At 37.0% G+C, this 27705-nt stretch overlaps 2 protein-coding genes across 3 annotated transcripts; one reads left to right on the forward strand and one right to left on the reverse strand.

The window, feature by feature from the left end:
* The first annotated feature begins 2143 nt into the window (after nucleotides 1-2143).
* Nucleotides 2144-17212, forward strand: LOC145782755 (aldehyde dehydrogenase family 16 member A1-like). The gene is made up of 19 exons (XM_082594513.1): nucleotides 2144-2270; nucleotides 4780-4908; nucleotides 5465-5553; nucleotides 6656-6846; nucleotides 7706-7761; nucleotides 8105-8216; nucleotides 8482-8576; nucleotides 9968-10120; nucleotides 10589-10699; nucleotides 11316-11501; nucleotides 11812-11929; nucleotides 12686-12870; nucleotides 13176-13285; nucleotides 13536-13736; nucleotides 14075-14154; nucleotides 14387-14484; nucleotides 14767-14952; nucleotides 15493-15618; nucleotides 16420-17212. The coding sequence occupies exons 1-19, from the start codon at nucleotides 2172-2174 to the stop codon at nucleotides 16591-16593; spliced, it is 2499 nt and encodes an 832-aa protein (XP_082450639.1). The 5' UTR covers nucleotides 2144-2171; the 3' UTR covers nucleotides 16594-17212.
* LOC145783203 (DNA-directed RNA polymerases I, II, and III subunit RPABC4-like) lies at nucleotides 15182-21330 on the reverse strand. 2 transcript variants are annotated; one of them, XR_014290909.1, is made up of 5 exons: nucleotides 21166-21330; nucleotides 19013-19105; nucleotides 17981-18034; nucleotides 17493-17644; nucleotides 15182-15285 (listed from the first exon to the last, which is right to left on the reverse strand). XR_014290909.1 is itself a non-coding variant. In XM_082595005.1 (3 exons), exons 1-3 carry the CDS (start codon nucleotides 21284-21286, stop codon nucleotides 18012-18014), a joined length of 237 nt encoding a protein of 78 aa, XP_082451131.1. In that variant the 5' UTR covers nucleotides 21287-21330; the 3' UTR covers nucleotides 17872-18011. The 2 variants fall into 2 exon arrangements, 1 of the variants encoding a protein (XP_082451131.1); XM_082595005.1 differs by lacking the exons at nucleotides 15182-15285; nucleotides 17493-17644 and having other exon boundaries at nucleotides 17872-18034.
* Nucleotides 21331-27705: the final 6375 nt, after the last annotated feature.

Genomic DNA, 27705 nt, shown 5'->3' on the forward strand with positions numbered 1-27705 from the left:
CACAAAGGTCAACAAATCACTCTAATTTTTGTATTTGTGACTTGAAAATGATTCCTTGCGGTGGAAAGTCTTACAGCATAACTATCTTATAGCAATAGAGCTGCTTTCCCATCCACCTTGCTCGATGGGCTGTTCCACATTTCATGAAGTTGTACTGTCCACTGTTGATTCCAATCTACACCGTCATCAGGTCTAAAAGTTCTTTGTAATCACCCCTCTGATAATTTTGCATATCTCTCTCAAGCTTTATGTGCTTACACTTTTCTGCTTTGAGTTGTTACAAATTCTCCCAACTCTTTTGAGGATTTTTGGTGTGCAGTACAGCTGCAGCATGTGGGGTTGCATTGAATCCTTTGTTCCGGAATCTTTCGAATAGTTCAATGCCTGGAGATCTTGACGTTTCGACTTACAGGGCTTCCCACACATGAGAAAGTATAACTTCTCCAATATGTTTTCTGCATGCTAGGCAGAGAAGTGGTTTGTCTAGCTTTATTTGAAAAAAAATGCATGCAGCAGAGAGATGGCTTGAAAAAAGTTTTTGGGTGTTGTTGTTTTAAATTTTTCTTTTTTTTTAAGGCCATTTCTCTGCTGCATGCATTTCTCTCTGCTGTCCATCGAGCAAGGTGGATGGGAAAGCAGCTCTATTGCTATGAGATAGTAATGCTGCAAGACTTTCTACCGCAAGGAATCATTTCCAAGTCACAAATACAAAACATAGAGTGATTTGTTGACCTTTGCAGTTTTGTATTAATTTAATGGATGGTGGTTCAACTGTCCAATTGCTGCATCAGCACCCCGAGAAGATTTGCAACTGGTAAGTGACATCAAAAGCTATGCTGCAGTAGACAAAATTATCAGTCTTGCTGCTTTAAAAGCTTTAGGTAGGCACACATGGTATGTAACTGGGGAGCTGATCCCCTTAGTTCTATGAGACAAACAAGTCACTATTGATGAAAAAAAAGCTTTGGCTGGAACTCTGCTGCGTTTAAATGCAAGTTTCCATGGCCAGGTTACAAACAGGTTTGGTAATGGATACGATAAGCCAGAGCTGCCAGACATTGTTAATGGTTGGTAACTCACTGTCATTGTGCTCCTATGCAAATGCCAGCAGCAAAATGTTATTTGAACTTTTGCACATTTCAACAACTTTTCTTGTCAAACACCCAAAAAAGTGGGAAATAGATGATGGCTATGCTTCTGCTAATGGTATCATAAGTGCACTCAGAGTCTGTAATGATTCAGCAGAGAGAGGGGTAAAAGTGGTATCCGACTTTCTTCATCTAGCAAAACAAGAAAAAAATCTGCAAAACTATATTCAAGTGGTGGAGGAGAATTGAAGAAAGATACCAAATCTTAGAAAACGTCGTTTATCAACACAATGAAGATGCACAACTGCCTTTGCGGAAATTGTGTTAACTAAGACTCACATTGCCTGTTTGGATTTATTGATATAGTACATGCATGCATGCAGTTTCTTTATAATTGAATAAATTTTGTTGTGCATAAACCATGAAATTGTATTCTTCAGAAGCACAGCTCAAGAAATGCAACAATATTGCCTTTTCACAGGAAAATAGTTCAAAATTAGAACTACCACCCTCTAGTGGTAATATTTTGCAAAAATATTGCTAAAATCAAATTCCTTACCCATGAAAATGGGGGGGTGCATGCAAGTTCCATAACAATATGATGAGTAGTTTTCAAGATATTTTAACTTTTCTTTTTACCACTAGGGGCAGTATTGTGCAAAAAATGAGTGACAAAACTTGAATATTTTAGGATATACTTATCCTATTTCTCCAATTTTTTTTTAAACAATTCAGAACATCATAGAGCATCTTTTAAATGCACCCCCAATATTGCAAAACTTATACACTGCCCTCTAGTGGCAAAATACATGAAAAATTTCAAAAAGTGGGCCTCAAAATGGCCTCGGCGGTAGAGGTAAACGTCGATGAAAATTTATGAAACTTCATATTTGTGATCTACTGAGTTAAACACAGTACCACAAAAAAGGTAAGCAAAATCCGAGAGGGTCGGGGCGCCTGCAACACCCTACTGTTGAAACTAGTCTAGGCTTAAGTGAAAAAAGTAGCCTCCTGCTACTGTTTACAAAAACTTAATGTTTTTTTTGTATTTTTTGAAGGTTTTAGCCTAACAGTAACATAACAATGTCTGCTGCCATACCAGCAAAAAAACAAAGTGAAGTACGGAGAATATTTGAAACCATGGAATATGGACCAGCACCTGAAGCTGACAATGTTGCAAAAGTAATTGGCTTGTATAATATCAATATTAAGAAAGCTAGCATAAATACAAAAAAAGGTTATAAGAATAATTACGAAACAAAATTACTATGCTCAAACTAATTTTTTATTTTTCAAAATGAACGTCTTTAAACTAAAAGACATAGGCTACATAACATTGAAATAGAAATACATATGTACAAAGTTCATATGAATGAGTATCCGTCTACGTATTGTGATTTATTTACAAATGCTTCATCTATTCATCAGCATAACACAAGATATCAAACAAACAACAACTATTTTCTTGACACAGCAATGTGTGACGACAAGGATATAAATTGACAAGTGCGATCAATCTACTGTTCTGCCAACAAATTAAAATCAAAATTTTACAAGTGCTCCAGTGATATTAAAAATATTCTATTCCGTTCATATTGTACTCCAATGTATGCATGTCATCTGTGGGAAAATTATCATCAACGTGACATTAATCGCCTGCGTGTTGCCTTCAATAATGCATTTAGAATTATACACAATTTGCCTAAACACTATAGCGTACGTGAACATCAAGTTTTGTGCAACATTATAGCATTTGATGCATTACTTCGGAAATATGTTTTTTCTTTTGTTGGAAGATGCGAAGTATCGTCTAACTCTATTGTTGCCTCCCTGATGAGGTCAGACTGCCATCGTAAATCAACTTACCGTCTTCATTATAATAATTCTATGTGTGCTATTATCTAGTTTTGATGGCTGCCATGTCATCTGATTGTTTTTATCGTTTTGAATACTTTCAGTTCTTCTAACTTGTAACAGTTGATAGCATATTTAGTGAGATTTTGTGCATTTGCAGTTTGTGTATTATTATTTGCAATACACACATTTGCAGTTTGTGTATTAGTATTTGCATACACAAACTGCAAATTTTGCAGTTTGTGTATTATTTCGTTGTTGTTGTTTGCAGTTTGTGTATTACTTTGTTGTTTTGGATATGTACAGCTTTGTCTGATGCAAATAAATATTATTATAAATAGATCAAACACAGAATTTGGCAAAAAGTCCATGCAGGTATTGGGATCAATGCTCTGATCAGAGGTTCCAAGTAGGCTAAAAAACTTATCATTTCATTGTTTCAAAAAAGAGATCAAAACGTTAATTTTACAAAGCTACAGTGCATCGTAAGTGATATGTTATGGAAACCAACTTGTCAGTTTCTTCGGAAACTTGATTATTCTCTGCTTGCTTCACGGAATTTTGTGCTTAGGCCTACGTTATCATCAATATGTTTCTGTTTTTTTTTGTGCGTATGCTGTTGTTGAAGCGCGGGAACGTTTCAATTATTTTATTTTTCTCTTGTAAGCTTATTTTAAATGGCAAAATCGTAATTTCCGTAGGGTGGCAATTGACTAGTAGACCGTATGGTTGTCTCGTTGTCTCCCTGTCGGTATGGGAACTTGTGTAACTTTTGTATTGTGTATACATATTGCATATTTCAAACATGTACCTATGTTCCTGTTACTGACAAATAAAACATTGATTGATTGATTGAATACCGTATGCTTTTCATGACTAAATTCATAATATCTCTGGTTTATCATATTAGCTATTGTGTTGAGTGAAAATTTTTATCTTTCTTATCCTTGCACTCTAAAAGATTTTTCATGAGTTTAATCCACACACTTGTACACTAAAAGTGATTTTAGCTGCCTGCAGGAATGGGTCTGCTACTATTCGGTGAGTCCGATTCGGTGAGTCCGATTCGGTGAGTCTGATTCGGTGAGTTCCTAACCTCTAACCCCTAACCCTAACTCCTAACCCCTAACCCTAAAACGGCAATAATAATTAGGCTACGGTACACGATAATTTAAAAAAAAAATTGAAAAAATCCCTCGTTAAGGGATCGGACTCACCGAATCGGACTCACCGAATCGGACTCACCGAATCGGACTCACCGAAACGGGCCATTCCGTGCAGGAATAGAGTTTTTATGATTGTTAAATTACCGGTACCGGTATGTGTAGAATTTTTCATAGTTGAACCATTGTTGTTTGATCTTGCTGTTTCTTTGTTTATAAAGCTGGGAATTGGTACAACGAGGCTCTTATGGCAAACTAAAGATGTTGTCCGATTATTTCTAATTAATCATAACCTCTGTAAAATTAATCTATTTATGTGAACTGGGCTAGGTAATCCTGGTTGAAATAAATCCAAAATTTCTGGGGATAATTTTGAGAGTTTGTTTTGTTGTAGATTTTTCTACGCGTACACTATATAATAATATAGAAAACATTTCTGGAAAGATATTTACTAAAACAGGATCTAACATTCAGGTTACACTTAGCCTTTGTAAACAGGCGTTTGAATTGGGCATATTGACAATGTGATGGTAGTCTACCGATAGCCACCAAAATAGCTTTATAGCTATTAAGTTTTTTTCTTAAATTTAATTCAAGCTGAAAGATTAAAATTTCCGAATTATTGAAATTATAAGTAGTTGTAATTTGGTTAATGGTTCATCTGTTTCTCATAGGCATGGTTGAAGCAGCATGACAACAATCTGGGCCACTTTATCAATGGAAAGTGGGTTCATCCAGATAATCGAAAAACTTATACCACATGCTGTCCTGCAACTGGAGAAGAACTGGCTAAGACAGTGCAGGTAATTCCTTATGTGTGTTTATTTGCATGTTTTATGTCTTGTTTCTACTGGTCTAAATGCTGCTAATGTAGACCTCAAAGAGATATACAGTTTTCAATTTGTAAGTTTTTGTTTGAAAATTACATGTTGTTTTTGTGGTTAGCAGCTACGGTACTGCATTTTCTAGATATTTTAGTTGCATCAGAGTATGATTGTCGTTGTGGCTCGTGTGCGCTATCAATCTATGTGCATCCTACTAAACAGTAGAGCTTTGTTTGATAGGTTGCATGAGATTTTTTTTGTAAAGTCTCTTAACTTTACAATTTTGGTAGAACTGGTAAGTTTTCTTGAACCATAGACAAATAAAACAGCTAACAACCAAAACATCAGTCAGTTGGTTACTTGAAAAGGGCTAACATGAGTATGGCCGAAATGGTAATTTTTAGTTTGTTTTCATTTTGTTATTCTGTATTATGTTAAATGCTCTGAGGTTGTTAGTTTTATTCCTCTTAACTTAAGTTGTCAATATGCTTCCATCAATGTTTGCATGCGATATATATATATCTTGTGATGATAGGGTCATGGGGAAGATGTGAATTTTGCTGTGAAATGTGCAAGTAAGGCATTCGACTCTTGGTCAAAGCTGCCTGGCCATACCAGAGCAAGGTAACCGGTAATCGGAGCATGTCTTATAGGTGCAGGCATTTAGATGCTTGTCTAATAGGTGCGCACACTGTGATGCCCGGTCATTTAGGTACTATTTGCAATAAAGTCTATACTATTATAATATGTGCTTGATGGTAATAGTAAATACTGCAGACAGTGGCGTTTACAAAATTTTTTCGGGATGGCGGGAGGGGAGGGCATTTGAAATGCTTTTCAAATTGAAACGAAATTTAAACGAATTAAAAAACGCCCATTTGCAAATTATGACTAGTCAGTTATATATATTGTATAAGATTAGCCTACCATTCTCAACTTGCATTGATAATATTTTGTTAGTTTGCAACAGCTAGGGAGCTCATTTGGGTAGATTTTGTATTTAAAAGTAAGTGGGTTCTTGACTGTACTTAGATTAGTCAGGCACTATTCACTGATATGTTTCAAACTGAAATTCACTTTGTAACACAGTGGGAAAACTGTTGCATAATCAAGCATTTTCAATAAATGATTATGAGTGTAATTTTACACACCGAATAGCAGCTAAATGACCGGGTGCCACAGTACGCCGCACCTAAACAATAAACATCCTGATGCCATAGTGCACACACCTATTTAGTAGGCACCTAACTGCCTGCACCTAAAAGATGTGGACCCCCAGTAATGCCATACACACTTCTAATTTGATAGACAAAAGTTATTGAATATTTGAAGATATTGAAATTTAATATGACATACATGATTTCTGAAACAAGCAATGGCTTAGTATCTGCTTTGAGAGTCGTGGACTCATTGATATCTGCTGGATGGCTTCTGATATTCTCTTATTAAATTTGACTATTAAACGAGCAGTACCATCTTATTAGATTAGAAATCTTTTTTCTTGTATTTTTTTCTTAAATCAATTAAAATTATATATATATAAAAAATTGGAAGTTGTGGATCAAAATTATGACTAAGAGAGAAATAGTTTTACCACACCGTGAATTCGTGAAAAGATAGTTAATTATATGAAACGGTGCCTCAATTTCTTTCTTGTTGATGATATCCATGTGCTTATGGTTTTGTATTAAAGGTTGTTTTATTAATTGTGTTTCATTACGTTTAGGTATCTCTATGCAATTGCTCGGAATGTGCAAAAGCACCATCGGCTTATAGCAGTTATGGAATCCTTGGACAATGGAAAATCAATTCGAGAGACAAGAGACTGTGATATTCCATTGGTCGCCAGGCACTTTTATCACCATGCTGGTTGGGCGCAGTTGGCTCACTCGGAAATGCGAGATTGGAAACCTGTAGGTGAGCGCACGGAAGATTTTTTGCGCGCGGAAGAGGCTTTTTTCTTGTGTTGGTTTCAAATTGTGTTTGTCATGACATTAACTTTGAAAATATGACACAGCAAAAACTGCGGCAATAAAATGCCGTATTTATTGAGAACTTACATCATTATGAGCAGGTGATTGTAAAACTGAAGTCCGAGAGTCATGCCATTGTATTGAGCTCAATAATTCACAACTCTAGCTTGTCTGCAGTTTGCTCACATTAAAAGCACTTACTGTTGTATAAGTATAACCATTCCAAATGGCCGGGGAACTTGAAGAAACCACCATGTGTTCGTTGGATGTGATGCGTTTTTCTTAGAAGTGTCTGAATTCGGGGCCTGAGAATCTCATTGGTACCGAGTCCAATTAATCCTCTCAATGGTCTTGGTTGAAAACCAACAGTGTGGAAAACAAACAGAAAGATGAAAAACAATTTACATCAGAAAAGAAGCAACTACGTAACTATCTTACAAATGGATTTGCACTACAGGGTATAATGTGACACAATAACATCTTTCAACATCTTCGTATTTCTTGATGCTTATAGTCAGTTATTCAGTTACTTTCAAGAAGTTGAAATTTATTGCATTTTTATAAACATTTTATATTTTATATACTGTGTCCGAAAGGTAGAAAATCATTTGAAATTTCTTTTGTCAGTGAAATTACTTGACCATAAATAAAGTATTTTCTATTATTTGTCGTAAAATGTTCAAACTAATCAACTACTGTTCGAGTACTTCCAGGATTGCCTGATAACCATGCCATTTACCATGGCGGATTTCTATCAAGCAATATCACTTTTCAACTTAACATTTCAATGCGATTCTTCGCAGGTGTTGTAGGTGCGATCGTTCCGTGGAATTTCCCATTGATGCTGCTCACTTGGAAGGTTTGTAGAATTGTAGGCGATCATAGTTCTTTGTCAAAAATGATGTTCCAATCATGAACGTTATACTTTGTTGAAGCTGCAGTTCTCTAGTTTTCAGGTCTTTTGTACCGTACTTGTTTCAAACGGCATGAATTAACTCAACAACACATACAAGGCAAAGCGACTCAAGCAATTAGTATGCCGTGGAACATCTGCTTTTCTTATTGTGATAACTTCAGCAATTTATTGTGACTGTTCCGCTTTGTAAATTTATTACTATGTCTCACATAGGTCGATGACTTGTTGATGTATGCATGAATACATTGTGTGAAAAAGGCGATTCCATTTTAGCATGTACTTTTAGGTTTGTCCCGCTCTCGCCATGGGCAACACTGTTGTATTGAAGCCAGCCACATTCACAAGGTTATCTGCTCTTCTTCTTGCTGAAATATGTCATGAAGCTGGCTTGCCTCCAGGTATGGCTTGTTTGAAGTGTTGTGACACTTTATTGAATATCTTTTTATTCAAAATTGTACTTATTTATATTTTCACTGCTTTCACAAGTAACACACACTAGTTGCCGATAGCAAAAATATTTTTGTTTGTTTTAGAATAGAAAGCTTGTGAAACTTTAACCTAGATTGTACACCTAACAATTCCTAACACAGTAGGCTACACACCATGCTTCGTTGAATAAAACTTTGTTAACTTTGAGAGTAATTTTACGCTCTCATAACTCAGGTGTTTTCAACGTGGTGACTGGGAACGGAGCTTTTGGAAGTGAGCTAGCTGCCCACCCTGGCGTTGATAAAGTCGCTTTCACTGGCTCTACTCCGGTAAGCTAGGCTATCAAATCTATTTAATTTGAAGCACTAGGAAAAAATGGCGACCCCGAAAAAAATAAATTCTTAAGAATTAGACCAGTCGTTTTCCATAGGGCCACTTGACAAAAATCACATTCTTTCATGCAAATTTGTGTTGGTTGGATTATGGCAGTCATATGGCGTGTCGTCACTTGTCAGCAAGATTTCATGTTGTCATGTGGCAGTGCTTTGAGTCAACGCATGACAGTAACCAACTTTAGTTTACAGCATAATTTAGCTATTTCGTTCCAACATTGCTTTGCATCAGCATGAATTCTGCTGACGTGTTTATCACTTGAATGCTTTGGCAAAACGTTCAATGTTGTTTTTCTTGGGAGTGAAATGCACATAATTATGTATGTGCTCATTGTCAAATATCGGGCATAGTCCGTAGGCTTTGAAGCAAACAAATTGTGTAAAGCACCATCAGCTCAAATGTGATGCTGGTTGTTAAAATGTGCCGATGGAACTAACCACACATCGTGCCATCTTATAATTTTTCAAGAATTCATGATTTTTTCCACAGGGTTTTCCAATGTTTATAATTTTTTGGTATATTGATCAGTATAAAAATAATGAACAACAAAAAAGTTTTTTTGAAATTTGTTAAACGATTTGCGAGATACGGCCATTTGAAATATTCACCACCGGTTGGCGATTTTATGCCCGAGCAAGGTGGTCAAGCAAGCCATTTTGTTAACATATTATATTGTGGTCACATTATTAAGTGCAAATATATGTATCGGACCCCTAATTTGGGGGTCAAGGAATTCAAATTTGAGGCCTAAAATGCATTTCAATCAACTCGAATGGGTCAAAATAGCATTTCAAAATCAATTTCCACATTTTGCACATGACGAACTTCTTGGGTCATTTTTGGAATGTTTAGGACAAAATGTTTTTTTTAATCGTGATCTATAATTTCCATTCTACTATAAAATGTATGATTTACAATTTAGTATTGATCATACGAAAATTTGCAAGTCTTATATTCCAAGTCTTCCTTTATAAATATAATTATAAGACTTGCAAATTGCATTAAATTTTTCACTAACTTTTGCCCTTGAAATTCGACCCAAGCTTTAATATTGTAGAGCGTAGACGGGAGCCGCAAATATTGTTTCTGTGGGCCGCACTTTAGGCATCTCTGCTATAGATAGATGTCCGGTCGACTGCGTTGAGTGTAAAGATGTTTGTCCCTCTATTAGCTTAATTTAGCTAAAGTTATTGAACGGAACCACTTAAGTGTTCAGCGACTATTGGTAAAGTTTCCTTCACGCAATAAGACCAACCCCGCATAAACAAATGAGTAATTTCCATTGCAAGAGGTAATATTTTGCCAACTAAGTAATTCGTCGTTTCAGGTTGGGCAAAGCCTACGAAGACTGACAGCAGGAACAGGCAAGAAACTGTCACTTGAACTTGGCGGAAAGTCTCCTATCATCGTGATGGAAAATGCAGACTTGGACAGCACTGTCGAGGGAGTGGTTGATGCTATTTGGTTCAACCAGGGCCAGGTATGGCCCATCTAGCAGAATTGGTCCTTACATAATTCAACGTTTGCAGACGTTGAAGTAATGCTTAAAGGACAAACTTTGTTACTTGGGAAAGTTGCACAGACCGAAAGAAAGTCCCCAGCCAGCAAATCAGCCCCCTGGGTTATCTCTTTGAGTATCATCATCATCATAATCCATCGTCGGTTTGTTCCCCACTAGTGCTTTATGTTTTTTCATCGAACGTCTTGCCCAGCCAGCAAAAGAATTAACTTTTCCTAATAATCACGTCCGGAGACGTTGAGTCAATGTAAAATGTCAACTGACGCATGCTTTCATACATATTATCGCTTTGATTGCTCATATTTTGTTAAAGAATGGTCGCTCCTTGCTAAAATCCATTGTAATTAATAAATAACCCTTATGTTAACAAGAGCGCGGTCGGGTACTGCGTAAGCATTGAGCCGTCATGTTACAAATTCATTTCCTCAGGTCTGCAGTGCCGGTTCGAGGTTGCTTGTTCAAGAAAGTATTCACGATGAGTTGATTGCCAGAATCAAAGAACGTCTGACCCATTTTCGCATCGGAAATTCACTTGACAAGGTAGCGAGCTCTTCAACTGTGTTAGTGCGAAAATTTACTCTGTTATTAAAACGCTTCAATTTTTTTCCATTTATCTATTATTTAGTTAGGAGATGTTTGTGATTTTTTTTTGCGACTCATAATAAAAAAGACACTGTGAGACACCTTACACAATACACGTATCAAGTAGTTTCTATTAATTCATTGCCGAACCGTTGTAACCCTTTCGTCTTTGGCTGGATTTCTCACATTCAGAAGATTATGACAACCGCATTGTCTCTAAAGTTACTATATCCATTCTATTTGCCATTTTATTGCACCTTTCCCTTCAATATTAGTTAACCCTCTGCTTGTAAAATATATTACAGGTACCCATGCCTCGATAATTTCTATAAAAGTATGCCTTGTTTTGATGCTACTTTCCCCATCCACTACATTCGTTAATCAAGCGCATATAAAAAATTACACGATAATCCGTGATAAAAACTACAGTTTGATGTTACCAAGGCTGTGGAGTCGGAGAGATTTTGACGTGTCCGGAGTCGGAATCGGCCGGTTGTAAACCGACGAGTCGGAGTCGTACATTTTCCTCCCGATTCCACAGCCCCGGATACATCTGGTCTGCTTCAATGTTTAGGCGATAGACATGGGAGCGATTGTCAGCAAGGCACAACTTGAAACCATCAATTTCTACGTTGAAAATGCGAGAAAGGAAGGCGCTCATGTATTTCAACCCAAAGTCGATCTTCCATCAAAAGGTCTCTATTATCCTCCAACTCTCATCACCAATGTTCAAACTGTGTCAAGGGTCGTCAGGGAAGAGGTGTGTTTCAAAGGAAAATAGAAAAGTTTTCCATTCGTGCTGATTTTTTATGTTTGATTTTTCTTCTGGCAGCGAAACAATATTCATCAAGTAATAAAAACAATAAAACGAAAATTCTGAAATATTGAAAACCTAAATTGTTTGATTTTTTTTTTCTTTAATTTTCAAAGATGATATCCAATCGAAAATTAAATTTAGCTGAACATTTGAAGTGAATCAAGGTTTCCAAAGATTGCATTCCGAAAGTTTCCGAATGCTTCCGAACAATTGCATTAATCAAAATAATCCCTCCAAACATTTTCGAATTTAGGTGTTCGGACCTGTGCTTGTTGTTCTACCTTTCCGAACTGCCAAAGAAGCTCAGGCGCTTGGAAATAATACAAATTATGGGCTTGCTGCCAGCGTGTGGTCTGAGAATTTGCCAACAGGTATGTAGTCAGCAAATTAGTTTGCATGACTTTGTTATAAACATAGCGAAATGTATTAGGTTGCTGACCTCTATTCTTGCAATCCTAGTTTTACACCTGTCTATTGCTGAAATCACGACTCGCTTGTATCTAGGTTATAAGTTGCTGACGGAAAGGTGACCAAATAGATATTTTAGCAGCTTCTTACTGATGTAAGTCAAGTATGAGAGCTTTAGCGTCTTTTTGTCTTAAAACCACAACTACGTAGTTTTTATATGCTTTGTCGATATAGTAACCAGGGCTGTGAACTTGTGGAGTTGGAGTCAGAAGGAATTTGGCGTGTCCGAAGTCCTTAAAAAAAGGCCGACTCCGGCTTGATACAAAACGATGAATAAAAATGTTAAGCTTATTTGCAATCTTGTTTTAAAATAAATGTATTTTGTTCTTCGGATTGTGCTCTAAATCTTTACCAGAACATAGAAGTGTTTGTTCTTGTCAGTTTTTGTGAAGGTTGCCGTTTAAGTTTCGATCACAACTTAAGTGAAACAAAACTTTAAAAAAATGAAACAAGGACAAAATTTAAAAGAAATCTGGCAACACTGAAGCCGGAGTCCGTCAGTTATAAATCAAGGAGTCAGAGTCGCATATTTTTAGCCCGACTCCGCGGCCCTGATAGCAGCTACTCTATCTATGCCGGGTTCCTCTCGACACAAGCTCTTCTCGACCATTTTTTCATTGTATTTGCAAATGAATGAAATTTTACCGATGTGATTCTAGCTCTGGAGATGGCCATTTCAATCAAGGCCGGCTCGGTCTGGGTCAACGCTCACAACCTGTTCGATGCCGCCGCGGGATTCGGCGGCTACAAGGAAAGCGGTTTTGGACGAGATGGTGGGAAGGAAGGTCTGTACGAATACGTTCGGCCTTCCTGGGAAGAACGGGCCAAGCCTACTTGTAAAGAAGTGAGTTGAATCTCTTTAGCATCACATACAGTACAATAACAGTATTTCAACGTTGTTTCAAATGTTAAGGTCTCACACTTGGTTACTGAGCTTCGGGGAACGAGAAGATAATGTTTTTATTTTCAAATGTGCTTTTTTTTCAAACATTTTATTGTTTTTAATGCATCTCCCTTGAAAGTCTGGACTTTTTTGCGAATACTGTACCATGAGCACTTGAACAGGTTGACGTGTTTACGTCAAACCTGCCTGGTCGAGTTTGAGATTTGAACAGAATTCCATAAGCAAACATTAATTTACGCTTGCAGATCGACATGAAAAAATTTGCATCCACTTACGGAGAGACGTTGATGCCAATGCCAGGGCAAGGCGAGCCAGTCATGAACATCATCCAACAAAACAGCATCAAACAGCCACTGTAAGCATATTACATTTGATTTTAAAACTCACAATGAGCTACCGTTTGGCTAGCTTGTTTCTAGAACATAAGCGTCCTGCATATGTTAATGATCCGGTTAATTTCTGTGCCCTTTGAGTCCAAATGTAAAATTAATGCCTAAAAAATGACCACTTTCGATTTCTCTATGAACAAAAAGCGCAATCTTTGTCATAGAAGGTGAAGTTCTTTCACAGCTTGGAAACGTGTTTGCAGGTTTTTATTCTTTCAGAGTGGACCACACCTACAAAGTCTACTATGGCGGTGCGCAGAAGAGGCCTGATGGCTGCTACTGCCGACCAATCTATGCCGCCACCGGAGACAAAGCCATCCTTGCTTACGTGCCGGAAAGCAACAGGAAAGATGTCAGGAACGCTGTGGAAGCTGCCCGCAAGGCGGCGCCAGGCTGGGGGAAACGAGCGTCACACAACAGGTCTGTTACGAGGCTAAGTCAATGAGAGATAGCTGAAAGTTTTTAGTGTCTAGTTTTCAAGGATTTTTGATCTTTTTTCAATCGCTCACTCCTTGTTAATTTAACAAACATAAAGTTACCCCCACCAGTTAGTTTGAGTTAAAATTTTAGAATTTATCTCTAATCTTGCGGTCGATAAGTTTACCCTCGTGTAAGAGCCTCTGGTCTAGTTTTTTTTGCTAAGAGAAAAGTATAAAGCAGTTTGCACAAAAACTTAACACTCTGATAGTAATTAACTAATTATGCAATAGCGCCACTGAAGCGTTGAACTTATTTCATTTCATGTTGTTTTTACGAAGGGCCCAAATTGTCTACTACATGGCGGAAAACTTGGAATTACGAAGAGACGAAATATCGCAACGTCTGACCCAACTTACCGGTAGGTAAAATCAACTTTGCTCCCCTTTTAGTTTTGCTGGGAAAAGAACAAAAGCATAGTTAGAGGGGCATCCTTGATCACCATTGTGATGCAAATACTTTTACGGCAACATATAAACATTACACAACGTGGCGACCCCATTATACTCCTACGCTCTTGCCTGTGTTCTCTAACTGGTGTATCAACATAAAATGATGATTTTCGTGCCAATGAGACATCCTGAAATATCCAGGTCAAAGTTTAGAAGAATCCCAACGAGAAGTGGACTTGTCAGTTCAAAGGTTGTTTTATTGGGGCGCGTATGCCGACAAGTACGGAGGAACCGTTCAGGTAAAAGTTTTTGCTAACCACAAATAATAAAAATGAAACCCCTGCAATGGAGATGAATGTCAAGAAAAGAATGAATTTGTTGTCATTTTCACATAGTCGGTATTTGCTACCACGCTATTCTCCATAAGTACTTATTTAACAACTCTAAAAAAACTTTTTTTCAAAAGTCTCATTTTGGCCAAGTAGTTAGCTATTCAACTCAGAGCTTCAATTTCGCGTTGTACTATTTTAGTGTCGCTTTAGCTAATTACGCCACAACCTTATACGTTTATGTCTTCGCAGGAGACCACCTTGTATGGGTGCACTGTTTGCATCAGAGAGCCAGTCGGAGTGATCGGAATAGCTTGTCCTGACGAGTACCCTCTCCTCTCTTTTGTGTCTTTGTTTGCTCCTGCTGTCGTTCGAGCGAATTGCGTTGTAATAATTCCGAGCGAAAAGTTCCCTATTCCTGCTCTCGATCTGTATCAGGTAGAAGCCATATCCCAAGCATTAACTAGATTCAGGTCTAATGAACATCGGTTCGACACCTGTCCAGAGCATGCGTTTTATTTTTAACAATGCATGAAACGCTTGAAGGTTGGCACAAAACGAGAATTCCTTTGTTTTTGACTCACTTAGTTGGAATCTTTATCCACCAAGCTCGAATGCGACAAAAATATATTATCTTATTTCCATGTACGCAACTCTGTAGTTCGTCATGTCAACAAATAGACAGTTTGTTAACTAGGTTGTGATGTTATATTGCGTTAGATTCAACTTGCAGTTGAGTTCAGTGGCGGATCCATGGAACGATCGGCCCCCCTAGAAGTAAAACACAGAATTTGACTTTATTAACGGTATATTTACAAGGTCGGATTAGTATGTATTTGAACCCCATCCCCCCTATTGCAACTTGCTTCATCCGCCCCTGAGTGAGTTTCAAGCCTACGCATGCGTCACAACGACGTTAGTGCAATATCTACTCAGCCTATTTTTGACAGCTTTGTTCGTTACAAATATTTGTACCAGGTGTTCGACACGTCGGATCTTCCTGGCGGGGTTGTCAACATTTTAAGCGGTGCTCGTGATCACGTGACCAAGTATCTCGCTGAACATCAGAACGTGGATGCCATGTGGTATTTTGGTTCAGCTGAGGTTGGTATCACATTTTTGTTTACGTAGTGTGCGTACCAATAGGCCGGGTAACCACATGGACGTGTGGAACTGTGGATAGCTGCTTGAAAATGGGGTTGTTGTTAGAAGATTTTTGCAACACATTTCAAAATCAGGTTGGGGTTGCTGTTAGAAAATGGGGTTGTCAGAAGATTTTTTGCAAAACATTTCAAAATCAGGTTGGGGTTGTTGTTAGAAGATGGGGTTGTTGTTAGAAAATGGGGTTGTTGTTAAAAGATTTTTTGCAAATTATTTCAAAATCAGGTTGGGGTTGTTGTTAGAAGATGGGGTTGTTGTTAGAAAATGGGGTTGTTAAAAGATTTTTTGCAAAACATTTCAAAATCAGAGAGTTTAAAGTGTAAAGGTGGTCAGACATAAAGCTCCTGATTTTGGTATTAGAAACAAAAAACGATTCGTTGCAAAATGATTTGTGATGTCGAAAGCTTTACAGTAAATTTGAATTGATTAATTTAGTGTGGTACGGTACTCTTTATTACTTCGCAAAACAAAGTACCGTGATCAACGAACTTGTTTCCAATTCCATTACCTTCCAGTCGGGGTGTGACAAAACTATTTTTGTTTGCATTTCAAAGACTCTTTGCGACCGGGTCTCAGCAGTAGCCTATTGCTTTCACCGCATTCAATGGTGTTGTTCTAAAGACACCAAGCATCTTGTTGAATATATGGTCGGTTGGTCGTCGCCATATTGTCAATATGGTGCTGACGATACTTGAAGCCGAACAGTCATAGCGATTCAATCACTAAAAACGTTTATTTTTGCAGGGGTCTAAATTTGTTGAGCATACCTCAGCCGACAATGTGAAGCGAACATGGGTCAACTATGGAATATCTCGCGACTGGCCTCAAAGCGAAATTGGTCAAGGAGAGGAATTTCTTTACCACTCTACGCAATGCAAGAACATTTGGCTGCCAATGGGTGTCACTTTTGCCAATTAAAAGTCATCATATCATCGTGTTTATATCGAATCACTGTAAACTCACATCCTCATATGATTTTGCGTGAAGCTTTAATCTGCTCTTTGATTGTTGCAATTTCGTGATTCCGTCTTTAACTCGTTTGATTGAAGTTTGCTCAAATATCATGACATTTTCTGTGCTTGCCAGAACCGTTGTATTGATTATCGAAAACGTTACATGGAGGATAAAGAAATTTTGTGTTTTATGCAGTAGCGTAAACAGCCGGTCCCAAAGGCTGCTTTCGGAACCGGGATAACTTTTAGGTCCCGAAAAGTTGTAGAAAAAAACGCATATTTTGTTTTGTATGGTATAATTTGGAGATAACTAGCGTTTTGGAGAAAACTACCTTTTGCTTTGATGATTTAACTAAGAGGCTATTTCTCCCTTTTTTGAAGTTGTTTTAAGGCTTGGGTGCTTTTTGTGGGGACCCGAAAATGTCATTGGTCGCCAAAATTGACCTCTCAATAGCTCTGGTTGTGTGACATTTGAACAGTTTCAATGAGCTAATTCCATTGCAAAAGCTAATTCCTTTTAGACAAAATGCCGCTATTTCAGCAATTGTGCAATACACACTGATCCCGCTAAACGATTTGTTACGTAGCGCGTACAGATTTAAGACAGAAATAATATTATATCCGTATGTTTTGGTCTTTAAATGTGTAGAAAAAGTACACAGTCTACACATCCCCGAGTCTACCGTACGAAAAGGTCAAGATACCTTGTCTTGACATTTGAAGAAATCCTGGTTTTTAGTTGATAAAGGGATTTGAAAAAACGCGAGGACGATTTACGTAGGCTCATGGTCATACAAATTTCAAGAATTAGAAGTGGAATTATCGTGTCCACTTTATCTTTCGTAACTTTTATAGGTAGATTACCTTATGGAGGTCAGTTTCGAAGTAATGTTCACCCCAAAATCGCACGCAGTTTTGATAGAATCATATACTTTCCTACAGCCGAGTGGTTTATAGACCGTTGACTTGACACCTTTCCAGAACAAGCGACGGTGTCTAAGGAAGCCATGCCGAGCCTAAATACATAAAAACCGATAAACTCGAGTCCTTTCGCTGCGTCTGTGATCAGTAGCGTAGCACACTGTATGTTGTCCAATAAGCGTCAAATAAAAGGTTATTAGCGAAAATAAATGAGCATTACTTGCTCACATAAAGATTTGTTAGACCTCTACTATGTTTCGCATATATTGTTTTTCGTTGCGATGGTCAGAAATAAAAACTGAACTAAACAAAGACGACACCATAGAATAGAAAGAATGTTTAATGAAGACGGTACAATTAGTAACGCTTTAGCTGACTTTCACTGTGCAGCCGAAAGACAAATGTAATTTCCTCGACTGTGAAACAACGACCTTCAGTTTGTCAAAACTTGACATCTTCAGCTCATCTCGCATCGAACACGACCACTGCAAAATCAAACGGTTTGTCAGAACTAGTCAGCAGATCCCTGGATTGATATCCATTAAAAATTGATCTTGGACGAATGGGTGGTTCAGCATAAGTTCCGGACAATAAAAATAGCAAACATAAACGACGCCGCTTGTGGCAAAGGTGCTTTCTGTATTCAACAAATCTGGAAGACTATATTGACAGAAGATTTCTATGGCAGATCAGCGGTTAAGTCACAGCTTCTCCAAGAAGTTAACATAAGGGAACGTTGAAATATTACGTAACGCCTTCGAGGGGGAGGGGGGGTTTATGCAAAGCGTTACGTTAGCGTCACATCGGGGGGGAGGGGGTTCAAGCAAAACGTTACGTAACGCTTTGGAGTACGGAATGGTAGTTTTTTGTGCTGAATTCGTAGTGAAAAAGCGTTACATGGGGGAGGGGGGGATTGAAAAAAGCGTTACGTTGGCGTTACATGGGGGAGGGGGGGTCAAAAATTCTGAAAAAAAGCGTTACGTAATATTTGAACGTTCCCTAACACTACAAAAATAAGCTACACAAAAGACTTTTGATTATAATATACTGTATGACTGATTGAATCTTTATCCTCGGACTGAGAAAGCTTCTTGCATCTAGTTTAATCCTGGCAGTTTCGCATACTTGTAGAGGCTTTGAATCACTAACACAGGCCCTATCACCGAGATTGACAGCTAGTGAAGATTCCGATTGTTGAATGGAGAGCAGTCCTTAACGTGCGTTGCTCAAGCGCACACCCCAAGAGTCGAATATAAAATACTTTAGATTTTGCAATATATAAAGGTATCCCACAAACTTTCATTACGATTTAAAATTGAGGAGTCAGGGCAAAGCACCCAAAATTAAATTATCGATTTTAAATAGGCCAAAATCCTTTGACTGCGCAGCCCAGACTGGTTGACTTCAGCTAAAAAAACTCAATCTAATGATGCGATCATATTGAAAGCAATAACAGAAATTACTTCTCTTCGTTCTTTTCTTGTACATTATTCTACATCCACATTCCCTGCAACGAATGGGGTCACGTGATCGGATTTCATTCTCTTGATGGCATTCTGTAATACATTCAACGTGGTTAGTTTAATTTCAAAACATTTCATTTACGGTTTAGTTTAAGGTCTTGCAAGAAAACTTTTTCTAAACAATATTTTCCCATTTTGTCTTAGGAGGCTGATGTTAAAATATATGATAAACATTTCTAACTTCCATTGAGAAGTATGACAGCTCCAACAACGAACGCCCATTCAATGGTGTCTTATGAAATATGGAATGCACGCTTCTATGCCAGCCTGAGCTTTCGTGTGAAGATAACACACCGGGTTTTTTGTGATTGTATCATACAAACAATCCAACTTCGCGTAACTTCGTGAACGAAGAAGCTTCAAGATCAAGCAGCATTGGTTCAACTATCGAAGTGTGCGCTTCAGCAACGTATTCTAAAGACTGCTCTCCGTTCAGTGGCACCCAATGGATGAAATAATTCCCGATAACAACACTTCAACAGTCGGAAAACTTCACTCTGCCAATTTCGATAACTGGCCCTGCGCCAAAAGCCTCTACAAATATGCGAAACCACCAGAAATAACCTATGAAGATTCAAAAGAAATACAAACAAAACTGACTATCACACTTTGAAGGTTGGAGTGAAACTGGTTCGTTAACCTATCCAAATTCAGCTGCTCACCAATAAAAAACAAAAAGTTTCAAGAAAAGTAAGTCTCAAACTTATATTATTTTCATGCATCATGTAGATGTTTTTGCATTTTTTTACTCCTCTCTATACACGATTCCAAATATAACATTTTTGCCAACCCCAATTAACCAATCAAGCACACTTTGAGACACTGCACAACATAGGAAACAACATTATTGAGTAACAACATTAATGAGTAAAGAATTTAATAGGTTTCTCATTCAAATCTCAATGATAAATTAGCCTATGCTAATAAAAGATGGAAAATTGCAAGGATATTAGAAAAATTGTAATGGCAAAATCGGCATTTTAGTGCAAGTAGTTGAATGACTCTTGGAATATATAAATCAATTTTAAAAAGAGCAAACAACAACAAGATTTAGAAAGCATCACTAGATGGTCCAGAAATCATGACACTTAACAATTGCAGACATCATCAAGGGGAGCAAGTCTTTTAGGCGCAGACAGTTAGGCGATGGTCAAATAGGCGAGCACACTGTGGCGTCTGGACATTTAGGTGCGGAGCACTGTGGCGCCCGTTCATTTAGGTGCTATTTATAGTAAAGTCTGCAGATTGTATCAGCTTGGCAGGTAGGGCAATACTTTTTACACAAAATGTTATATTGAACAGAAAATATGTTGTTTTGTTAATGCGCGTGCAATCTGTGCATTTATTTGTTGTTAGTCATGGCTTCAGTGAGTGAAGCTGCTTTATCTGGCAATGCTTTTCACACAAAATGTTGTATTGAATAGAAAAATTTGTCATGGCTTCGGTGAGTGAAGCTGCTTAAACCGGCAATGCTTTTCACACAAAATCTTATATTGAACAGAAAAATATATATATTTTTTAATGGGCATGTTCGGCATTTATTTGTTGTTAGTCCAGGTTTGCGTCGGCAAAAGCTTTATTAATAAATTATTCAAGTTTCCGAACATGACTGAGTTCACTTTTAGTTATGTAAGTCAAATAATAACTATTTGTATAGCCTACACTAAACATCAGTAAAAAAATATACCGTAGCCTATATTCAACAAGTGGTAGGCTTGAGTGAAAAGTAACTTAGTTTTCCATCAAAACCCCGACTAGGTTTTGCCAAAGCTGAGGCAATCTGTAGACTTTACTAGGAATAGCACCTAAATGAATGAGCGCCACAGTGCTCCACACCTAAATTCCTGACGCCACGGTGTGCACGCCTGTTTGACCAGCGCCTAACTGTCGCGCCTAATAGACGTGGACCCTTATCAAGGGGGCTACCTTATAACATATGCGACAAAACTAATACAAGTTCTAATGAACCACAGCTCCACATGTACCAAGTAGCTGGCAACAGGTACGGTTCATGTAGTAAAAGATGAAGAAATCTAACTACGTTCAAATAATTAAAACAATAATAATATCTATACCAACTACTCAATCCATACCTCCACATATGTAAACCATAGCCTTAACTTGGCCTGGAATAGGAGCTTCTCCTGGCCTTGGGGTGCGACCTGGTGTTCTTCCTGATGGACTTTTTCCAACAGAGTTAGGAGTATCACTCATTTTATAAATTGCAAGGCTCACTCTTTAAACTTTTATCACTTAAACTTCCTACAAATAGTTCATGTTACACTATCAGGGTCCATGCTGGGTTTTTTTTTCGGTCATTTATTGGTCATTGACCAATTTTTTTGCAAAATGTCCAAAAAAATATAGTCAATTTGGTCAAAATGTCTGAAAAAAGTATTGCAAGGTTGAGTTTCGCTGATGAACGTTGAAGAAACGTTTGTCTGTTCTAACTTTTCTCAGATAAAACACGACAACGTTTCTCAGCGAAACTTAATCTTGTAGCTAGCCAGGAAGTGCAAATTATGGTTTGTATTTTATAGCTACTTGAAAGGAAATATTTTCATCAAAAAAAAATGACCAAAATAAATAAAAAAGACCGATTTGTTTCAAGTCATTTCGGACAAATGACCGAAAAGTCTCAGCAAAAAAAAAACCCCAGGGACCATGTGCATACTTGCAACCAACGAAGTAATTGCGTCCACTTCACAAATTTGTAATTGTTATTGACAAAAAAAATTTAACAATTATCAATAATAAATGCAACAACTTGTGCAAGTTTTATCTTTTTACGCTAACTATGTGACTTGTTTTTGGGTTTTAAAATTACGATTTTAGAAAAACTCTGTTTATAAAAAAACAAAAATGGCATCCTGACTTTCAACACACTTTCAAGAGGCATAAAAATAGATATGTCAAAGTAAAGTGTTTTATCAGGGTGTGCGTGGCAGTGGCTGCATGCCGTTCATGTCATCGCATTATTTACTGCGCGTTTTTTTACGGATTGTTTTATTAGGCAGAACGCGCAGAATCATTCCGCCAGAATAACAACAATGTTTGAATGCATTTTGGGATTAAAATAGCAATCACAAAATGCGTTATTGTAATTTTAATACACAAAAAATGCCACCAATCCATTACACGCTTAAAAGTATAAAAATATCTTTTTAAAAAAAAAAGTGACTGTTTAAGTTAACAAATACGATTTTTACAGGTTTTTGAAAAAAGGGTAGAAAATATGCACATTGGTTTGGTTTTGAATCTATTCTTGGACTGACAAAGCCTTCATAGGTTATTCCTGGTAATATAGTAGCCTATACTTGTAGAGGCTTTTGACGCAGGGCCAGTTACCTAGATTGACAGAGTAAAATTTCTGATTAACATTGCTGTTTTGGTAAAGTTTCAAAAAACAATTTAAGTGGAAGTGAGAAAAACTAAATGAAAAAGATGATCTGGTACCATGACACTTCCTCAAATGGGCGATCTACCTAGCACAGAAAGCAATTAATAAGAAAACTGAAAACAAATCAATAGCTTTCTTTCTCTAGAGCAGCGGTTCCCAGGCTTTTTGGTGCTGTGACCCTTTTATAACATTTGCCAATTTGCGGTGACCCCAAGGATAAAATTAGTTGGGTTGATCCTCCTTCACTGCACTTTTGGAGGTAACTAGTAAACTACTAGGCTTTATATTAAATTTGACTTCTAAATAAATAAATAAACAACACAACAAATCAACAATTTGTTCAGTGAGAAGGCTGTGCTTGCTTCTTTTTAGCCAGATCTGAAATCTTTGGAGCAGTCACTGCAAGAGCACAACGCAGATCATCTTCTGCATCAAGTCTGCTCCTGTATTTAGATTTGATAACCAACAAGCTTGAAAAGCCTGTTTCACAAAGGTATGTTGTTGGAAAAGGAAGAATCAGGCGCAATGTGATCTCCGACAGAACGAGATAAGACTGCAAACTTTTATAATAATAATTTTGATCCAAAATTTGGTAACTGACAGTGAAGAAAAATCAGTTTTTGCTGCATCGCTGGTAATGAGTTCAATGAACTCCTCTTGTGCATTCTCAGGAACATCTTCAACTCTGATGGTGAATGGGCTTCTAGCAAGGGCAAATGGTGTGTCAGGTAAATTAGGAAAATACCTTGAAATATCTTCCTCAAGAATTTTGAAGTGTTTTTTGACAGAAAGTATAGTTCTATTCACTGTTTCCTGTTCAATATCATTTTCCTCTAAGAAAGCAGATAGCCTAAGTTCGGCAACATGTAAATTCTATTTTCCAATTTTTTTGTCAAAGTTGAAGTTTCAACTGGAATGCTCGGTCAGATCGGATCTCTTCAGACAAATCTAGGCATGTTGCATTTGGTCCTTGGAGAGATAAATTTAACTCATTTAAGATTGCGAAGATGTCAACCAAGTAAGAAATTTTGTAAAGTCGCCGAAAAGTGCTACAAACTGTGGTTTAGATTTTTGATTAAAAAATGTTTTTAATTCATCACAAAGATCAAAAACACGTTTCAAAACTTTGCCTCTGGACAACCTGCATTATTTTTGCCAAAGGTGTTGTGGTTTGTCTAGTTACTAGACAAACCATGGTAAAATCTCGATTTTTACTAGACTCTAGTAAAATCGCGATGCACTCTGTTGTGAGCTGCCCATTGTTAAGAGTTAACTTTCTAAATTTCTAAACTTTTCAGAAGGCCTCAGGTGACCCCAGGCAAATTGTCAGGCGACCCCAGTTGGGGTCGCGACCCACAGGTTGGGAACCGTTGCTCTAGAGTCTGAACCTTAAAACGTTTGACTAGGCTAACACTCACAATAGTATTTCAACAAAATTTAATTGATGTTGTGGAACCGATTTTCGTTTATTAGAACGAGTTCTAATTGTTTTGTTTATCAGCAAGGCTTTCAATTCTCTTATTTTATTGAACAATATATTCTACGGTTTCTTTCCATTTCTCTTTCCAACTTTGAGGAGGTTTGATAGTTTTCACCGTCGCTATTTCAATCATCCAGATCCAGAAGTGGTGTTGCCAGATGAAGAACTTGTCCCAATTTGGGAGAAACTTAAAATGTTAAAACAAAAATTTAAATAAGAGAAATTTTCAACTTTTTTTTATAATAAACTGGACAAAAAAACTCTCCAATAAAAAGGTGTTGAAATGAAATAGCGTTTGGAGAATTATAAATGAACATGTGAGGAAATATATTCGACGGTGTTTGGTAATCAGTGTTGACAGATAAAAATACTTTGTTCCAAATTTAATGATGACGATGACAATGATGATTCGCTAAATGACGATTTGAAATCCATTTTTCGGCAACACCATAGTTGCAAAATGCAAATTGTAATTTATGTTGCCAGATGCTTTCAAACCCACAGTGCAATTGCTGGTTTAAAACTTCATATTACAAGTGCTATTTGAAAATAGCCTACAGTAATTCTTGCATTTGAAAGTAGTGGACTGCTGATAAGATCTCCCAAGCGCTACCTGTAAAATCATACGCTATTCTCTTTTATACATTTAGCGTACCGGTAGCAATTAAGCCAAATATCAATATAGATTTAATATGACAGACTTATTTGCATGAGCCAAAGATATTGAATCAACGTACAATTAATTTCTATATTTGTCAAGTTGTGCATGAACACCGAAAAGCTGGCAAGTTTGACTGTGATCCAAAAGAACCAGTATGAGAGTTTTCATTTTCAGATTTTGTTCCCAGTGGCTCCAGTAAGTCTGTCTCATGATTTTAATCTTGCTTTTATTCCTATACTGGTACGTAAATTTTTGTCCTTGACCAACTAAACATAAATAATACAAGTTATTATTTTAACAACAAATACTAATGACCTCAAAATTTTCAATAAAAAAAAAACGAAACATTTGGCTCATATGTTGCATTAATATTATACCATTATATTAATTTCAAAACAGTTCAGTTTGTTATTATTTCTCAACCGTATTGCCTATGGCAATTTTTCTAAGTGAATGTTTTTACATTTGGTAAGATTTTTTTTGTAAAATTTTTGAATATTAGTGCTACCGGCAGTGGTATGTTGTCATGTTTCCTCCACAATTGAATGAAACAGCCAATGGAATTTCCATACTGTTTATTTTGTTAGAGGTATTGTACTGCTACACATGAAGAAATTCAAAGCCTAAACAAAGTATTAGTACAAGAATGTGTAAGTGTAGCCTATCCTATGTAGTTACGGTACATTGCAACTATGTTTTACATTTTCAACATGGCAACTGGAATATAACATTCATTCAAACCAAACAAGGCAGAGTTAGTAAGATCATAATTCGTATATACTTTTTATATATTCATTTGTATAGCACAGTGGTCTGTAAGCTTACAAATTCTCCAGGACCTTGTTTCTACACTGCCCGAAAGCGAAAGGGTAGCCAGGTGATTTATGATTATGTATGTATATGTATGATTAGTTTTGTTGAGAAAAAATGGACAATATATAATTACTGGTACAGGATTCTTAGCTTCCGGCGGCAATGGCTGCTTAGAAATCGTTAAATGGCTTTCGAAACCATCATGCGGTAGGCCATGTTTGGTCACCAGTTTCCAAAACCCAACATTTACTATGTTTCCATACAATAAATTAATAGGTTATAGCTATATTTACACTATATAGTGTAATAATAGCCTCAATGGTGTTGCCAGATGAGGAATTCTGGCCTAATTTGAGAAAAATTTAAAGCTGTTGAAAACAAAAACTTGTATAATTTTTGAAATTTTTTTTAGTCCTGGGCAAAGATCAAAACCCTAATCTTATTCCTAACTCTAACCCTTACCTTAACCCTTCCTAACTTTAATCCTAACTCTGGCAACACCTGATTGTAACCATGACATTAAGTGTGGAAAAATGGCCACTTTCAAATCAATAATTTTTTACATGGACAACATACCGTATGCAGTTTGAACTGTTGATGTTGAACCTTCGTTTTTGTTTGGCCGGCGTCATGTTTTCTGTTTGTGCTGTACTTGTCACTCTTTACCTGCACTTTGTACACTTGACACATTCAGAATAAATCATTCATGTTTTCTTCTTGTTAACAAAAACTATTTTGTTTTTTTGTTTATACAAATCGCACAGCATGAAAATCTTCAAACACAGAAAACATATTAAAATTTGAAGTGTGTGTTATTTTACGCCATCCCATTGAAAAGTTTACCAATCGTTTGTGCTAACAAGCATTTAAAACAACTTTAATTTGAAAATGAGATATATTAAAAGTTTATTTTGGTGCAAAATTTACTTTTCTTGATTGCATTTTGAAGCATATATGCTATATTGAAAATTTTGTTGGTGCTATCTCATTAAATCATCTTTCATAAAGTTAAATTTTGTTGCATTTTATTTTAAGACTCAGTCTTGTTTCATTTTTTTGTCAGATCGTGCACTAACTAACTATTCAAACTGATTCCTTTTATTAAATTAGCTATTTCTACTAAAAATCATAATGTTAGTTGATGAGCTTTTCTAATTCTTTAAAAGTTTAAAACTTTTCAAATAATGTTATATTATTGCATGGTGCTGTATTATATCAATGGTTTGCTTCGGGGTTGTTGATTCTGATCTGTTTATAATGTTAGATTTGGCAAGTCATTACAATGTTTATCATATATATGTTATACTGCCCTCTGCAGCATTATTGTCCAATTGTCTATGTTTGCATGGTTTTGTGTGGGAATAGAACTGTTTGGTTGTATGTTGAGTGTTTTGTGTAGTTGTTTGTTGTCTGGTGTAATTTCCATGTAGATGAAAACCGAAAGACTGAAGAGCTTTGAAATGAGACCTAAGAAAGAGTGGAACATGAAGATGTGGTGAATGGTGCAAACAAACAACAATTATTAATTGAACTTATTTGTGAGAGAAACACTATATTATTGGACCACCCTTAGAGAGGTTGAAGATTTTTGAAGTAAGGATAAGTAACATTAGAAAGCTGAGATGAATTGCAATGAGGCATCTTATGAAAAGAACAGAACGATTGAAGAATGACTAGATAAGGCCTTTGTTCCAGAGGCTCATTTGCCGCACTGCACCAGATGTGCTTATTGGCTCTAGGCATACCGTACTTTTATGTGCTCCTGCCTTGCTTAATTTTTGCTTGCATCTTTACCTGCCAGACAGGCGCCTTCTCGGTAACATTTTTTAGTTTTCTTCAGTTTTAGTGCAATGGTAGATGCCATCCGGATGGTTGTGACTTAATGTCCAATGGTTTGGTGGTTTGAAAATCTCTTTTTAATCCTCATTTCAATAAACAAAACATAAAGACAATTTGGTGATGGTGTCAAGTCTGCAAGAATAGGATAGGAAAACTTAGTTGAACAAGCTCCCTGAACGTAGCTTAAGTGTTCTTCGACAGCCTTGTGGGACACTCCAGCCTTACTAAAAACATATAAAATAAGTATGGGTAGTTAGACATTCATGAAAACGTACTTGCATGAAAATCACATACAAATCACCCTGGCTTTCCTGTCAATAGCATGGCCATTTATGTTAAATTTTTTATTGAAGTTGCAAGTGCTGCGGCGTATTGAAGAAAGGGGCATGTTTCAATTTTCAAATGAATGGAAGAGGAAAACCACTTGTCGGCAGCAGTGG

Source organism: Aplidium turbinatum, chromosome 14 (genome assembly GCF_918807975.1).
Source record: "Aplidium turbinatum chromosome 14, kaAplTurb1.1, whole genome shotgun sequence".
In the NCBI taxonomy this organism is placed as follows: domain Eukaryota; kingdom Metazoa; phylum Chordata; class Ascidiacea; order Aplousobranchia; family Polyclinidae; genus Aplidium; species Aplidium turbinatum.